The sequence below is a fragment of the Zingiber officinale genome, chromosome 5B, assembly GCF_018446385.1.
Source record: "Zingiber officinale cultivar Zhangliang chromosome 5B, Zo_v1.1, whole genome shotgun sequence".
Lineage (NCBI taxonomy): Eukaryota > Viridiplantae > Streptophyta > Magnoliopsida > Zingiberales > Zingiberaceae > Zingiber > Zingiber officinale.
The window spans coordinates 74,412,863-74,429,787 of record NC_055995.1 but is presented as its reverse complement, the minus strand read 5'-3'; the positions used below and the strand labels follow the sequence as shown (position 1 = coordinate 74,429,787).

The window sequence follows — 16,925 nt, the reverse complement described above, 5'->3', positions numbered from 1 at the left end:
GTTAATAACTTTAAATTCTCTTGTATTTTATAGCAGGTTACATTTTGTCCCCCTTTATTTAAAAAACTATACTTAACCCTCCTTTCACATAAGTAAAAAAAAAAAAAAAGTAAATGACCAAAATAACCCTAATCTAAATCAGACTTGTAGAATAAAAATAAAAATAAAAATAAAAATAAAAATAAAAATAAAAATAAAAATAATCTCGTAAAATCGTTGAAAGCTTAACTTTAACCCAACCTGATTTATATATAGACACAAAATTTCACTTGTTCCTAGAAAAAAATATCCTCACAAAATTCACACATGCACCGACACAAATTCAGTCAAAAATTCATTCCACAAAAAAAAAAAGAGTCAGAATTCTAAATTGATGAATCAAAATTAAATAAAGATAGAATAAAGTTTATCATTAAAAATCAAAATAAATACCCTTTGATGATTTATAAAAAAAATCACCCTTTTACTTTGTCCAAAAGTAAATTTTCATTTCAAAGCAGTACCTTTTTGAAATGAAAAATATTTTTAACTGCTTTGAAATAAAAATTTACTTTTGGAAAAAAATTAAAAGAGTGATTTTTATATAAATTATCAAAGGGTCTTTATTTTGATTTTTAATGATAAACTTTATTCTATCTTTATTTAATTTTGATTTAAAATTCTAGTTCTTTTTTGTTTGGTGGAATGCGTTTATGGTTGATTTTCTCTTTCAAAGTTGCTATTTTTCTATTATTTATGTTGGTGCATGTGTGAATTTTGTGATAATATTTTTTCTAGGAACAAGTGAGATTTTGGGCCTATATATAAATCAGTTTGAGTTAAGGTTAAGCTTTCAATGATCTTATGGAATTATTTTTATTTTTATTTTTCATTTTATTCGAAAGTCTGATTTAGGTTAGGGTTATTTTGGTCATTTATTTTTTTTTCTCTTTTTAACTTATGTCAAAGGGGGGTTAAGTGTAGTTTTTCAAATAGAGGGGGTAAAATGTAACTTACAATAAAATACAAGGGGGTTTAAAGTTATTAACCCATAAATTATAACAGGCGAATATATATTTTACCCCTTAAAAATATAAAATCATGTCTATGACAAAGAATAAATTATCGACTAATGACAAACTAAACTATAACTCATGGTGGCAAAGACGAATATGCTCATCCCAGTGCCCCCGCTAATTCGTTCCAGAACCAATACGGAAGAGGTAAAAACTAAACTATAACTCATGACGGATCGACCCATAGTGGACAATCCATTTAGCGAAGTGAGCTGACCCATCATCTCGATGATTGAAAATCCAAAGCAAATTACAAGTTAGACGAGTCAATCCACAAATCCATCAAAAATTTAAAACTAAAAAAGTTATGTACCTTCGACATTTTAGTTCGAAAAAATTTCATTAATCAAATATATTTAGAAATAAATATTTTAAATTTAAATGAACAAACAAGTTAGAAATATTATTTTTATTTTAAAATTATAACAAAGAAATATTATAAATTAATATAAAATTTAACTTATATGTAATTTTCAATCTACGAACCAACCTAAATCCATCACGAGCAGGGGCGTAGCCACCTTAAGGAGAGGGGGTGCAACCGCCCCCTCTCACATTTTATTAATATATATATATATATATATATATATATATATATATATATATATATATATATATATAATAAACGGATGAACTAAATAGTAGGACACAAAATAAGGAAGCTAAATTAAAATTGAATCGAGTTTGAACTAAATTCAACGAGTATATATGGAGATAAGTATTATGTTGGTTCAAATTGAAATTGATTTGAAGTTGAGTTATGACCGAACCAAGTTTAATGTTTAAACGAGTTCAAACGATTTAAAAAGAATTAGGATATTTTGGACGAAACCTTTCATTTTTTCCTTTCTCTTCTCCCTATGCATGTTACATCCTAACTGTACTGTATGCCACCCCTTCGCCCATTGCTCTCTTTTATTTTTTTTCCTCTTCTTCCTCGTTTGTTTTTTCTCCTTCTCTTCTCCAACATTAGAAAACCTACAATTTTTTCCTCTCCTCTTCTAAAGCACAAGAGCTTTTTTCTTCTCCTTTCTCTTCTCCAGCAAGTAAGAAATGTAACACCAGTTGCTGCCCTCTTCTAGCAACAAGATCAATTGCAGCCATCAACCCCCCTATCTTTTTCCTCTTCTGGTATTATTTAGGATTTTATTGGCACGGCAAAATAGTCATGCCTTGTCTTGTCTTACCTTGCTCTCTTTGTGTTATTGCTGAGCTCACCAAAACTAATCAAGGTTGCTAACAAAGAAAGTAAAGTTCTCCTTTTTTTTACTTCTCCCCCTCTATTTTATCTTCTCTATTTTTCTCAAAATCAATGATCTTCCAAGAGTTGTAAGTTATTCTTTCCTCGTTTCATGAATTTTTGAAAATTGCCCCTCCTGATCGAAAATCCTGGCTCCTGATCACGAGTCAACCTATGCAAGTCGCAAGCCTAGGCTGGCCGGCCCGTGGCAGGCTTAGATTGATAAAATTACAACATAACCTACTTAAATTATTTGACAGGACATACCAATCCGACGAACTTAATCCAAATTGATGACTCTAATCAAATCTAATAATACAAAAAGAATCATATAACTGACCCCACCTAATGGATAAAAACTTAATTATCGTTGTAACCCATGCTTCTAATGCGTGCATCTTATCGGCATATTTTTTACCGAACAGATTTAGAAGGCAAGCTCAGTTCAAATAATATCATTTACAAAGTCATATTGATCTCCGTCACACACCGCAAAGTAGCATTTGGGTATAAATAAAATAGTGATACAGGATTAGAGTTACTCTGTGACTTAGTGTTGGACCTGGAACATGACCTTCAGTTTGTACATTTACTAGTAGTTAATCCAGGTGATTTGTATTTACCTATCGCATGTGTGTTTGTGTCTCAACCGTAGGCCTGGGATGCATATCGATCATCGTGTGCTCGGCAATGGAAGATGCATGTGATGCTATAACTTTGAATGTCGTCTCCAAGGGAATCCACCTTCAAATGCATGCTCCAGCACATCCTCTATTCGCTTCACGAGCAATATCTGACAAAAATTACAGCAACTGTCTTATGTCATCATCATACTTGAGCGTCGAATTCACAAGATCCAGTTTTCCGCATACCAATCCACAACCAGTTCTTACTAGAATTATTTGAGATTTTGATAGTTCTATCACAATGACTTTATAACCTCAAAATGCCGACATATGCATATATTCAATGAATCAGATAGAATGTAAGCACCAGAGACATACAATCGCGCGAAAACCATTTGAATGAATAATTACCTCCATGCTGGAAAGAATTTGGGATGGAATTTCAGTCAAATCCTTCAGATTTCGTTCAGGCAATATAACACGTTTGATGCCATAACGATGTGCGGCCAATACCTTGGTTCATATAAACAAAATGAAATTATCTTTAACAGAAGCATAAATCATATCAAAAAGGAATAAACGTCGCCAGGTGAAAGCTAACTTTACACAAGAAAAAGATGCATTTAGTAGCACCTACCTTATCCTTGATACCACCCACAGGTAATACAAGACCTCTGAGTGTCATCTCACCAGTCATTGCAGTATCTGCTCTAACTTTTCTTTGACTAAACAGCGATACTAATGAAGTCACTAAAGTAACTCCAGCCGAAGGTCCATCCTTGGGCACAGCACCAGCGGGAAAATGGATATGAATATCTTGATTTTCTAAAATATTGATTTCGCCTGCAGTGGACAGCTTAAGATTTGCTGCTCTCGCCCTCACCTGTTCATGCAGGAGCAAGCTTAATCCAACATGAGTCCTGAATCTTATTATGTTATATATCGAATTACAGTTGGCACTTGGAAAGAGAAATAGACAGGCACGAAACTTAGCAGTAACAGAGTTATAATATGTTTCCTTCCGTTCCACAAAGATACCCAAAAAGGCTTGAAGCAACCTAGAGGGGAAAAAAAGAGACTGTTACAGGTTTCATTTGTTTCTATTTCTTGGCTTAATGCCGAACTTTGCTGTTTAACTTAGCAGCATATAGTGAGAATAGTTGTTGCAGACAAAACTCGGTCCTCATATGCAGCACCATTTTTGCAATGAAGAGATGCCAATGATAGCATAATTTTCAATAGCTTAACACAGTGACACTATAAGTGCATGCTAATAGTCATTCTGTCATGGCACACCTTCTATAACCCATGGTCATTCCAAAGGAAAAAAAGGAAGCCAGAGATTGTTACATCTCACTCCTGTTATATATATAAATCAATATACGAACAAAAAAAAAATCACAGATTCCTTTATCATACATTGCATATGCGAATCTTTTTCATTGGACATTGTTCTTGCACTCTCACTCTTTGAAAACTTAAATTAGGGTAAACTGAAGCACAACTAATGGGCAAATATTCATCATCTCTTCCAGGTGAAAGGACATCAATATGCAAACAATAGACTTAACACATCCAAAAGTTGAATATGTGAAGTAAACAAAATTACGAGTACAAATAATTACAGTTCCAAATTTATACTTCAGATTGCTAGACTGAACTAAGCATATAATTTGCCGATTAAAACATCAACTCAAGTACTAACGAGAAAAATATAGCATGCCAAGATTGCAAACAAAAAATTTTGACATAAGAAACAATGCATGAAAACTAGCATGTAAAACAAAGGCGAACAGCTATTACCCATGTAAGAGCTATTTGAGCTGATTCTTTAATAACATCACCAAGTTGTCCTGTAAGATGCAAGTCACCCTTGCCCACCATTGCTGTGGCTTCAACAAATTGAACCTCTCCACCGAAGGATGTCCAAACAAGCCCAACAGATACTCCTGGAGTAGCCACTCGTTCTGCGGTTTCACTGTCATCATATCTGGGAGGCTGCAGTTTCCAAATGGGTCCTGTCTTAGTATCTTTTGTATGACGTACTAAAATTAATTCCATAAATATTACCAAAAAATTTTCCTTGAACTTAAGGTATAAATCACTACCCCAAGCACTTTTTCCAGCATAGATTCGTCTACCACCAGCACTGAGGCACTTGCGAAAGCATTAGATATCTCTGGTCTATTGTCATTCATAGGAATAACTTCCATTTCAACTTCAGCACCGTCAGCAAGTCTTGAGTCGAGTAAAGAAGTTGTCATTGGCTGCACATCTTTGCTAAACTGAATGTTACAATCCTGCTCTGCAACCATAACCGCAGCTGCACGAGCCAGAGCAGATAAGTTCCTTTCCAGGTTACGTACACCAGCTTCTCTAGTGTATCTCTGAATTATTATCTTGACCATATCCTGCCCATCAATTTTAGAACTAAATCATCGACTTAAAATCCTTTAATTGCCAACATAGATACCCAGTGTGCGTGCAAATGATTTCAAGCAACATCCATTGATAAAGTTTGGTAAAAAAAAAGGGAATCAAAGAGCAAAAGGATCAAAATTGCCCCACAATTCTCTATCAGTAACATTGATGCTTGCCTTCAGGAAGTATATAAAGTAGAGAAAAAAAAGTATTACTAAACAAGTATCACACATTAAATATAGGGGAAAACACAGAGACCTCAACAAACATAGCAAGTATCAAATTAGGATCTAGTTTAGAACTGAAGCTTTCACGTTTCAATGTAATAGTGCTTGGAACATTGACAAGCTTAATTAACTAAGAAACTCTAGGACTGGTTTTGCCAACCTATTTTGAAATTAGATGGCTTTTCAATCTACATAGACTTCTTGGAAATGGATATGTATATAGTTATTCACTGAATTTCTGATAGATGATTAGAGGCTTAAATATTCTGCATTTTTATCAACTCTGGCACTATAATGCCAGATACTTCACGAGAATCTCAATTAAATCTCTCTTTTTTTGCCTAACACAAGCCAGGATGGCGCAAGACCATTTCTGGTGGTCTATACTTTAGCTCTCCATCAAGATTTAGCTATGCTAAATCTCTCTCTGCAAGCCATGGTTGAGCAGATCTTCCTCAAATATATAGGAATTGCTTGGTCCAGGTAATATAGATCGCCTTGAGGAGAATACTGTATAAGAAAGTTTCTTGATTTTTTTTTTGTTCAGTCTAATATTTCAGGGTTCTCTTTAAACCATCATAAAAAATATTTTACCATTCTAGTTTGTTGATGAGGTAGTCTATATCTGCAAAGAAAAAAAACATATATGGCATCACTGAATGGATCAACAAGAATATCAGAAGGCCTAGTAGATGTAACTTGGCATAAAATGGAGGTTCGTGCCCCTCTTTTGATAGATTCAGACTGGTATATACTATGTAGTAGAATATATCATTGCAGTGTGCATTTTAATGCCTTGAATTTTTATAGAACAAGTAGCACTTTAATTTTGATCCAACTCGGTTGTGAATATTATTCTGGATGCATATAGTAAACAATAAAGCAGAGCATGTATATGCCTTAAAAAAAGGAAATTGAGATGCTCTTTCACATGTATATTTTTGTCCATAGATTTTAATCAATCACACTAATAATATCTTAGAATAGTACTCTCGAACTTTCAATATCTCTGTTGCCTAACTATTGGAGTGGAATGATATCTGATTCTTAAAAACTGTTCATTTCCCAAAATAACTATTGAACATGGCATTTATGGATAGTTCAGTTAATATTTTGTCAAAATAATCCACCATGGTTGAAAAGTATTACTGATAACATGATATGTATTCATAAAATGAAGAAAGAAATATATTTTACTACTTCATGAATTTGTACCTCAGGTATTTGAAGAAATTCAGAGCTTAATCCATGCTGCTCTAACACACGTGGTATAAGATGCTTCATTGCTATCTTTAGCTTTTCTTCAGGTGTATAGCCAGGAAGTTCAATGACTTCCATTCGATCTAAAAGTGGCGGGGGAATGGGTTGAACTCTATTTGCAGTTGCAACAAAAATAATTTTTGATAGGTCGAAGGGAACATTCAAATAACTGAAGTTAAGTCAAGGAATTTATTGGAACCGTAACAAGATAATAGACATATGCAAGCCAAATTAATAAATAAATTTCTAACATTCAAATAACTGAAGTTAAGGAATTTACTGGAACCATACCAAGGCAACTGACACATGCTAACTTAATTAATTAACTTAATTAATTAATAAATTCCAAAGACTCCATAATTGTATACCTTTACCACAAAGATGATTGAAAGACATGAAACTATTTTATGCAAAGTAGTGCAGAAAAACTGATACTATGATATGAAGAAAATAAACCATGCACACACTATTTTACTAGAACAACATATAAATCTTCTTACACAATTTTAATTTGGGACAAAGAGACTCCAATAAAAAAAGTAATAAATTTAATATACTTGCTTGGCAGATTGCAGCTTCTCAGTGAAAAAGGTAGTTTATGTTATACCCTTAGCATGCATTTCGCAATGCTGATTTCTTATCAAAATCTCATTACAAACTGGAATCAGGAAACCCAGTTGCATGAAGAGAGAAGATTAGAAAAGAAGCCAACCAAAAAAAATAGAAGTGCTCAGGACAATTTTTTTTAAAAAAAGAAGCAAACAATGCATAATAAATTAAATACCCCAAAGTACTATAATCAACAACCAAGTTCATATCAAGCACCATATTAGCAATATCCAATAAACATAAATAAATTTGGACTCTATTGATAGAAGATATATATATTAGGGATACTGATCATTGAAAGTTTTGTTCTGCTCAGGATCAAGAACTTCCAACAATGCTGATGCTGGATCTCCCCGAACGTCAGAACCGGTTTTATCAATTTCATCAAGCAGCATTACTGGATTGCTAACAGCAACTCTCTGCAATGGTAAGAGATACAAGAATGTGTAGAATGTTGGCTGAAACAGCTTCCACAAATTAAGAAAAGTAAAGAAATCACAAATGGCAACCAAAATGGTAACAAAATATGTTAGACAAAGAAAATTTTAGATAAAAGTAAATTGCTTAACAAATAAAACTCCTAACTAATGTGTTGGCAAAAAAGATGTCATGATTGTTCATCCATATTTATTTCTCCAAAATTCCCTACCATTAGGTCTAACAAGAAATAAGAACTAGAGAAGCCTTATCTGTCCCTGTTACTAAGAACATGCACAACGAAGAAATACGAGGAAATAAGAAATGATAAAAATACAATCAAAGCTCAGCAAATCAAGCATAAAGAACAATGAATGCTTCTTTTAGAGAGACACCTCAACAACCTAATAGAGTAACAAAGATGCTTTAACAAAATAAATCAACCAATCAAGCACTACAAATGTATAAGAGAAAACCTTCAATCCATCAATAAGGCGCCCTGGCATGCTTCCAATGTATGTCCTCCGGTGACCTCTGATATCTGCCTCATCCTTGACACCACCAAGAGATATCCGTACAAATTTTCTATTTAGAGCAGTAGCAATTGATGATGCTAATGACGTCTTTCCAACTCCAGGTGGCCCAACAAAACAAAGGATAGGGCCTCGGGCATCTGGTTTAAGCTGCAATTACATTAATTTCCATCATTTACTCTTCATTGTTTTTCATCAACTGTTCTATTGCTTAATTCAATCTATAATAAAAGAAAACAAAAGTTAAAAAGAGAAATGTAGATATTTTACCTTTCTAACAGCAAGATACTCAATTATCCGTTGCTTAACTTTAACTAACCCATAGTGATCACGGTCAAGACTCTCTTTGGCAGCTTTTAAGTCAAGTTCAGGTTCTTCACTAACATTCTGCCAAGGAAGATCGGCCAAAAGTTCTAAGTATCCACGTGAGCTACTATATCCGGGCTGCTGAGGCTGCATTTTTCTCAGACGCCTGCAAGCAAACTGACAAGGTTACACTTTTCACACCACAAACGTGACAGTGTCGTTCATATCTGGATAGAAAGGATCCAACAGCCAAATGATAACTATCCAAACATAAGAGGTATCTTATTGTAAGAGTAGAATTAAACCAGAATGTAATCGCTTGTTCTTTTCATACTGCTATTATTTATAAGCACAATACGTTCAGGAGAAAATGAATAGAAATGTGGCATTAAAGGCAATGACAAACATTTTCTTGAAGAATTATGGAACTATTTACAAGACCATACTTGAAGCCCCAATTATTTGGTATAGTCCTAATCTTCTAAGATATGATATGCGTATAAAGCTTAATGTTCCCTTGTATCAGAGACCTAGGGCCTATACATCAAAAAGGGCAAAAAGCACCAGTGTGAAACAAATATATTCCTTGTGTTTGATAGAATTCATAATCATATGGTGGTACTATCAGATGTTATGAGAGCGTCCTATATGTAGGCCTAATTTTACTCTTTTGGACTAATATTTTACAATTTTCCTTGTGTCAATCTGGTAGCAATTCGATAAACATCCTCTCCCGCTTGTTCAGTTGGGGATTATCAAGGAGATCAATGCCACATGGAACACTTCTTCAACCACCTTGATGTGGCCCAAGCAATTGATACACATGTCTACTTTGGACGCCCTATCTTCTTTTCAGACATGAAAAGGTTCAGTATCACTGCACTAAAACTTGCATTAATGTCCAACTCTTGCGACCAATGCCTAATCCATCATCAAACTAAAAAAGAATAGTGAAGTCGTAAATTTCACTCTCATTCTAGATCAGTTACCTTCACTCAATATCGTCTACAAGATCTCAAGTAATTTCAAACTTTACTCAACATTTCATCCAATAGTTTCTCCTTGTTTGGGTCACAAGAGTAGGTGTTAGAATGCTAATGTAATTCTTTCTCCGCAGCCACTACAATTTATTTTTGCATTTTCAAGAACTTCATCTTCTATGGTATCTTCAGTTTAAGAAAAATTAAGGATGAAGATTATACTTGAGGAAATTGTATGTTTTTGAAGATCAAATCAACTTGAAAATCTACTTCAGTGGATAATGTCACCAAGTCCACAAGCAATGCACCAATATTATGCCTTCGTTATCTTCATCAATCGTTTAGTCAATTCTATATATATGCTCTAGCTTGGGGAAGTATTAAAAATACTAACTATATTAGTGCTATAATATATAGGTTTCACCCACACATTCTGCAATTATATGTTATATTAGATTTTTTTTCTCTGTTTTTGATGAGAATAATATGGTTTTATCCCTTCAATTCTGTCAAACGCAGAATAAATATTTATTGTGTAAAAAGAATAATTTCTTTCATAGGAAAAACACAAATGGTTCTTTTCTCAAGATCTGGTGCACGACTACAGCTTGCACAGGAGATTTGGGTGAGGAAATTGATCTTACTATAGTTAAACTGTGAAAAAGAATATTACAATATGAACATCACCTCAGTTCTCTTTGAGCATGCTTCCATACATTAGGAGGCATTCCAGCACTCTGCATTTTTCTCTCCAAGGCAGCCAAATCATCTTCATCATCATCATTGTCACCAAGCTCCTCCTTAATAGCTCTCATCTAGAGAAGATTCGAGCATGGGAGAAAAATAAAGGAATTGATCTTGTAAATAGGTAAATAAACTGAGTAACAGACCTGCTGTCTGAGAAGAAATTCTTTCTGTGACTTTGATAACTGGCCCTCTACCTTTTGAGTTATCTTTTCTGCAACACGAATTGACTGTTGAACAAAGGAAACATTATGTACAAATCACATCATCATCAATAAAAAACAGAAACTTTACAATGTAGAAGTCCTTAAATACTCTAACCCTTCATGTGCATTGATTTTTTTTTTATCAAAGTACATTAAGACATTAGATGTGGAAATATTATGTTATTAAAAGCAAAAAATGGCAAACTTTACCTGCAAATGTCTGTCAACTAGTTCAGTGGCCTTTGTGATCCGAACTTTCAAATCAACTGAATCCAGCATTGACAATTGCTCCTCGAAGCTTATTTCAAAGCTGGCAACAAAAATGTCTGCCAACCTATGCACTGGAACTGTCTCAAGAAGAACCTTTGTCCTACCAGCAGTTTTCTGCTTCTGAGAGTAGTATAAACAGGGTGAGTAGCATTACAGATAAACTAATCAATTCTACAGAATACGTCACAAAATAAACTTAAAAGGAGAATTAGAAGGCACTAGAAGTTTAATAATATTAGCAAATAATCATAACAACCGGAAAAAGTGCGTAGAGCATCGTAGATAGAAACTTCATAATCAATTGATCTTATAAGCCAAAAGTTAATGGAAAAATAGTATGGGACAAACAAGGATATGAATGAATGGCCTGTGCTCCAATAACAATTTGATAGGGTAACTACACATACCAAAAGCTTGAGCAATTACGCCATGACGAATAGGTGTGATTTATAAAATTTTGGATTTTAGAAAGGATACCAAGTGGTCTATATTCTAGTTAGTGTAACTTACTTGAACCACCACACAGAGTAGACATAAGCTTTAGTTTAACTGAAACTCATGTAATATTGGAAATATGTCCTTCAATACAACAGTGTACCTGCTCAAGAATAGAAATTAACTCCATTGCAGCAGCTTTAAATTGGCGAGACAGCAAAATAAGATCTTGATCTTGTTCAGCTTGCTCCAGCTCTAGCACACCACAAACATGTCACATAAAACATACTGACACAAATTAATAAGTACACTAACAGCATACAATCAAGGATATCATACCGTGGAGTTCAAAAAGGACAACGGAATTTAATCTATGAACATCATCAACAAAAGACAACCAGCATTGAAATATTGTGTGAAAATTCAAGCAACACAAATTCTACATTATGATAAATAGTACAATAGCCGGAGGTGTTTGACTCATGTTCACTCTTACCATTATGTTCAAGGGTTGTCATATTAAAACTAAAAGATCAAGTTTACAATTACAGAAAGCTGATCATTGCTAGTGATATAGGTTATGTTGTGTCTTTTGCTATATATTCAATATTTAGAATGCACTGTCAGTTAGTAAGCTACATGTCTGCATATCTGGAAGAGAATGAAGGGAGAGTCCACTTTTCTAAAAACAAATATAATAATTCAAATTGGCAAAAAAGTCAAATGTAAAAAATAACTTGTTTCACAGAGAATTGATCAAAGGAAACATTCTAAGTCTTAGCCTCTTAGGTAACAATCCCTTAAACAGGGCCTTAAACACTTAAATAATGATGTATGATCAGGATATAATTATACAATCACTAGAGTTGGAGCAGTTTTTCTAGATTACTCTTGTTTTATTATGGATCTCAACCTCTAAGGGAATAAACCCTTAAACAATGGTCTCAAAAACCAAAATTATGAAGCATGATCTGAATATTATATTATCTTCAAGTTTTGTGCATATTTTCTGGGATAATCCTTCTTCACTTTGTTCTAGAAAGCTACATTACTCAGGAAGTGGCTCAGATACAAGTCTCTAACACGGGTATGGATCTAGTTGTGTTGTACCTCATTTTTCTAAAAAGTTTAGGTGTGTAAGTGGGATTTTGTGTCCAACTTCATTTGTTGAATGTACGACATTGTTGTCAGGATAGATGAAAAGTTTGAGTACAAGAGCTCAAACTTATTCAATCTGTGAAAATAAATAAATAATAAATAATCAAGCTTTTATCATCTTTGAATCTAAAGTTTCTTTCTATCTAGCATCTAGTTTTACAATGGCTTTCAGTAATAATATACACTTAATACTTCTTTTCAAGTGCAGTAGAAGCAAGATTTCTAGCTGAGAGAATATACAAAGAGTCATTATCTTCATTATGCATTCGCCAGGAAAAAAAAAAGACCCACTGGGCAACTATACAATTCACTATTGAACAGCTTTATGAGAGAATTTAAATGAGCAATAGACATATCTTCATTACTAGGTTCAATATCAAACCCTTCATGGAGAGTTCAATCAATAATGCAATGCAATTGAAGGTCCCAACTTTCATAATATTTGCAAGAAACATGATGCAACAAACATATTGTAATTGATTATGGACATAAATCTTGCAATCTCCCACCACAAGCTCATATAAACCTTGTATAAAAGGTCCAATTTATAGAAACAATTATGTCATATAAACAGAGAAGAAAACTTTCTAAATGGAGACTTATGATTGGAGTAAAATCCTGTTACTGAATGATAGATCACTTACCAGATTTTGTTAAATCAAGGCGGTTGATACGTGCAACATAATAGGTTCCTCTTGCACTGAGTTCCTGAACACTAAACCTACATAACCCCTCAAGAACAACAATGTATGTGACCCTGCCACTTGGTTTTTCAACTCCCCTAGAGAGCTGCAGAGCTCTAGCAGCAACACCCCTGGAAACCAGACCAAGGTTAGTTGAATCACAAAGACCAGCTATAATTATACGGAAGAAATTCATGTACAAAGAGCAAGCTTAAGGAGACAGTTTATTAAGAAGTCAATAAAAGGAAAACCAACTCTTTAAAATGTATATATCAATGATTGAAATGCCCAAAATCAATTACATGGCAGAATAGAAAGTAATTGGGAAGAAGTTAATAGAGAATCTTCAATCAAATTTTCTAGTGTTAAATCTTAAATAACTTAATTATTCTTGTTAGAAATAAATAGTCCCTTAGTTCCATAAATTTATTTATTTCCTTTCTTGCAAGTTCAGACTTGTATGTATCTGGTGTATTTTTACTATGCTAAAAATTCAGTACATCTTTCCTCCCAACTTAGTACCCAAGCAAGTTAAAACATACTAACATAGTACCATGAATGTTGCATAAGTACTATCATGTTGCTTTAAATTGATTTCTGAAAATAAATTTCATCTTATGCCACAAAACTCAATTATAAATGTCACTTATTTGACAAGACAACGAATGTAGAAATAAAAAGGACCCGACTATTTGGATTCGGCAATTCAAATCTTATTAGCTAAATGCAAGAGTATATCACTTGTACTACAATGAAACTAAATTGAATTTATAAAAAGTTTCAACAAGAAAAGGAAATGAAAGCATAATTAACATAGATGGACAAATTTCATGAGAACAGTTTCATCTTGAACAATTCAGAAAACAAAATGGAACCAGAAAAATACAACAATAAAAGAAATGAGTGAGTTATTAACATAGATGTGCAACAAATCATGAGTAACAACATTATATACCTCAGACATATTATTCAACAAAAAGACATATTGATCAAGATATCATTAATATGAAAACAAAATTTTGATAGTTAAAACATAGACGAGATATGCCCACCATACTTTATGAGATAAAAATAATGTGAGAAAAAAATAGCATAGTAAAGATAAAAATAATGTTAAGATGAATGAGTGGAGCTATTAAAAAAATAAAAACAAATATTATTACCAGCATATTTAGAGGCAGCTCAAATAGAAGAAAATGAGATAAATAAGATGGTAAATACATATTAAAATAACAATAGATTTTCTATTAGACAAGCTGAATAGTTTAGGATTGAAGGTGTAGGAGTAAAGACAGACTAAAGAAAACTCTATCTAACTAAACGTGATTTATAAAATATGGATATTACTTGCAATATAATCTTCCAAAGAGTTTAATGATAGGATGATACCCATATAACTTACCCTATAATATTGGGATTGCAACTTGTACATGCGACAAGTTTGCCTTGCCTGGGCCATACTAACAATATGATTATTGACTACTAAAAAACATAGAAACTGGATTTTGGATTTAGTATCACATTCTTGTTATCTTAATCATGGCTCATTGATATTCTAAGTTAACTACTTTTGTATTAAGGCTAATCAAGCAATGTGTCCTTTCCTTTATTGACAAAATCTAAACTGGAATTTGTAAATAATGAAACACTTAAGTACTAGAGTGTGCCAGAATTTTAACAGGATACAATTTGGCATGTTAATCCTCAAGACTAGACTCACTATCTTTTTTTTTCACCCTATAAATGTCAGATATAGCTGAGCTCAAATTATCATCTTTTGGAAATATGGTTAGAGATGATGCCTTTAAGGTGAAGATTGTCCATACCTTAACACTTGAATGAAAATACTATTTCCACAGCTATTAGCAAAAGAAACAGAATAATCTTCTACTGCAAATTTCCAAAACTTTTTAAAAAGAAATGAAAGAATTGAATGGGATGGTTATTTATTATATCCACCTGTTATGCCAATGAATAAGTTCCTGTGGGTTCTTCCCATCCTGCTTCTGAGAATCACCCACAGCATCAGCAGATCCTTTCAGCCCGCGCTCCTCGGAATCGCTGCCCATTCCTTCAAAATGGAAAAAACTTAGCAATTCATTAAAAGACTTGTCTTGAGACTTGTGCGCCAAGTCAAATCACCTGGAGCTATCAGTGAACCCACAGTCGCAGCCTCAGCGTCCCTAACTGGAAGAACACCGATCAAACCCTTATCCTCCTTCTGCCACAGCTCTTGCTCTACCAGTTTCACACTGCCCCAAAAATAAATAAATAAAAAGGTAAGCACCAGAATCCCTTGCAATCAATCAAATGATTACACCCAAAAGAAAACGTTTTCAGCAAAATCCGTCCAAAATTAAAGCATCCCGCACAACAATGCAATCAAACTAAGCAATTACGACAAATTCCCCCTTTTCAACAAGATTTCAAAACGACGCGCACTTTTAACCTAATCGCATGCTTCTCTTACTAAAAAGGAGTCTGTTTTCAGGAAAATCGGATCCAAAAGCAGTGGAATTGAACCGCAAAACTAGGCTTAGGGCGATAAAAGCACAGAATAATCAAGATACAACCTACTCTCTTTCCCAAATTACCTGCTTGGAGAAGTGCAGCGGATCCGGATGATCGCTCCGGGCAAGAGAACCTTGTTCCTGAAGGGCAAGATCGCCAGGCGACTCGGGAGCTCCACTTCCTCCATAGAAGCGAAGACGAGAAGAGAGGCGTAGCCGAGCTGATTCCTTCCCGGTCCGTGCGGGGATATAAATTATGCCGAAGCGGCGACAGCCGGTGTGGCCCCCTCCGTCGCGGCCAGTGGGGCCCGCGACCTCTCCTCCATCCCCGCGGCGCTCCGACTACCGTCCGATGAGCGGATAACGATCCCTCCCTCGGCGCCTCAAGCCCGGCTGATGGGGCCCACTTTTTTTTTTATATATAAAAAACAGATTAATCAAAACCACGTGCTTAATTAAAGAAATAAAAAGAATTATTGTCTTTTAATTATTTTCACAAACGATGAATAATCAACCATGTGCAACATACAAATAAAAATAATAATAATAAAAAAGAACAAATTGCATTTAATTGTATTAGAAAATAAGTACGAATTTGACCAAATCTTCTGTGCTTGTTTTCAGCTTTTCTGATAGCTAACGAAGATAAAATACCCTTAAACATACCTGCAAATTCAATGAGCACAATGGTATTTTTTTTTAAAGTATTCATTTACTTAATATTTGTGTCATTGTTGGCTAAATCTACTTAGTCAACCCAATAAATTTGCAATTCAAATCTTAATTTGCTTAAACAAAATTGATGAAGCAGATTCTATGAAAATTTTTTACTAACTATTAAGTTAAATTCGAAAGCTCAGCACCTTGATTGCACGTCTTATTTGAAAAAAGAAAAAATCTACGTAAATGCATCATTTACTTAAGAAACAAGGTTAAATCACCAAATACATATAAATCGATTATAAATTTGAATCGGTAATTTACCAAAGGATGTACTTAGGTCTACGAATTGATCAAAAATGTATTATACTTAAGTATTTATCAAATGACACACTCAATTTACTATTTTTCCATGTTTTACCCTCAATCATTTCTCTTCTCTTTTTGTTTTCTATGCATGTAACTTCTCTTCTCTTTCCTCTCTCATATGCATACAACTTTTAAGATATGATAATTAAATAAAATTAAGGTTAATTAAGAAATTATCTTATAGAACTTTGTAGAAATTTTTGAGGATTTAAATCA

General features: G+C 33.7%; 1 protein-coding gene across 2 annotated transcripts; it reads right to left on the bottom strand.

The window, feature by feature from the left end:
- Positions 1 to 2,721: 2,721 nt before the first annotated feature.
- Positions 2,722 to 15,922, bottom strand: LOC121984539 (lon protease homolog 2, peroxisomal). 2 transcript variants are annotated; one of them, XM_042537512.1, is made up of 17 exons: positions 15,765 to 15,922; positions 15,313 to 15,422; positions 15,130 to 15,241; positions 13,132 to 13,301; positions 11,493 to 11,584; positions 10,835 to 11,014; positions 10,565 to 10,648; positions 10,362 to 10,489; positions 8,659 to 8,860; positions 8,332 to 8,538; positions 7,727 to 7,857; positions 6,785 to 6,998; positions 5,030 to 5,332; positions 4,725 to 4,919; positions 3,559 to 3,804; positions 3,333 to 3,434; positions 2,722 to 3,088 (listed from the first exon to the last, which is right to left on the bottom strand). In XM_042537512.1, exons 1-17 carry the CDS (start codon positions 15,866 to 15,868, stop codon positions 3,005 to 3,007), a joined length of 2,664 nt encoding a protein of 887 aa, XP_042393446.1. In that variant the 5' UTR covers positions 15,869 to 15,922; the 3' UTR covers positions 2,722 to 3,004. The 2 variants fall into 2 exon arrangements, with proteins under 2 accessions (XP_042393446.1, XP_042393447.1); XM_042537513.1 differs by lacking the exons at positions 2,722 to 3,088; positions 3,333 to 3,434 and having other exon boundaries at positions 3,758 to 3,804; positions 4,992 to 5,332.
- Between the last annotated feature and the right edge of the window lie 1,003 nt (positions 15,923 to 16,925).

Bases quoted from the DNA above. Each gene is read 5' to 3' on its own strand.
- LOC121984539 (XM_042537512.1), bottom strand. From the start codon at position 15,868: ATGGAGGAAGTGGAGCTCCCGAGTCGCCTGGCGATCTTGCCCTTCAGG. The intron at 6,999-7,726 runs GTATCCCTAATA...ACTTAACTTCAG, and splicing joins AACAAAACTTTCAATGATCA to TTATTTGAATGTTCCCTTCG. The intron at 3,089-3,332 runs GTAATTATTCAT...AATTTTTGTCAG, and splicing joins AAATTCTTTCCAGCATGGAG to ATATTGCTCGTGAAGCGAAT.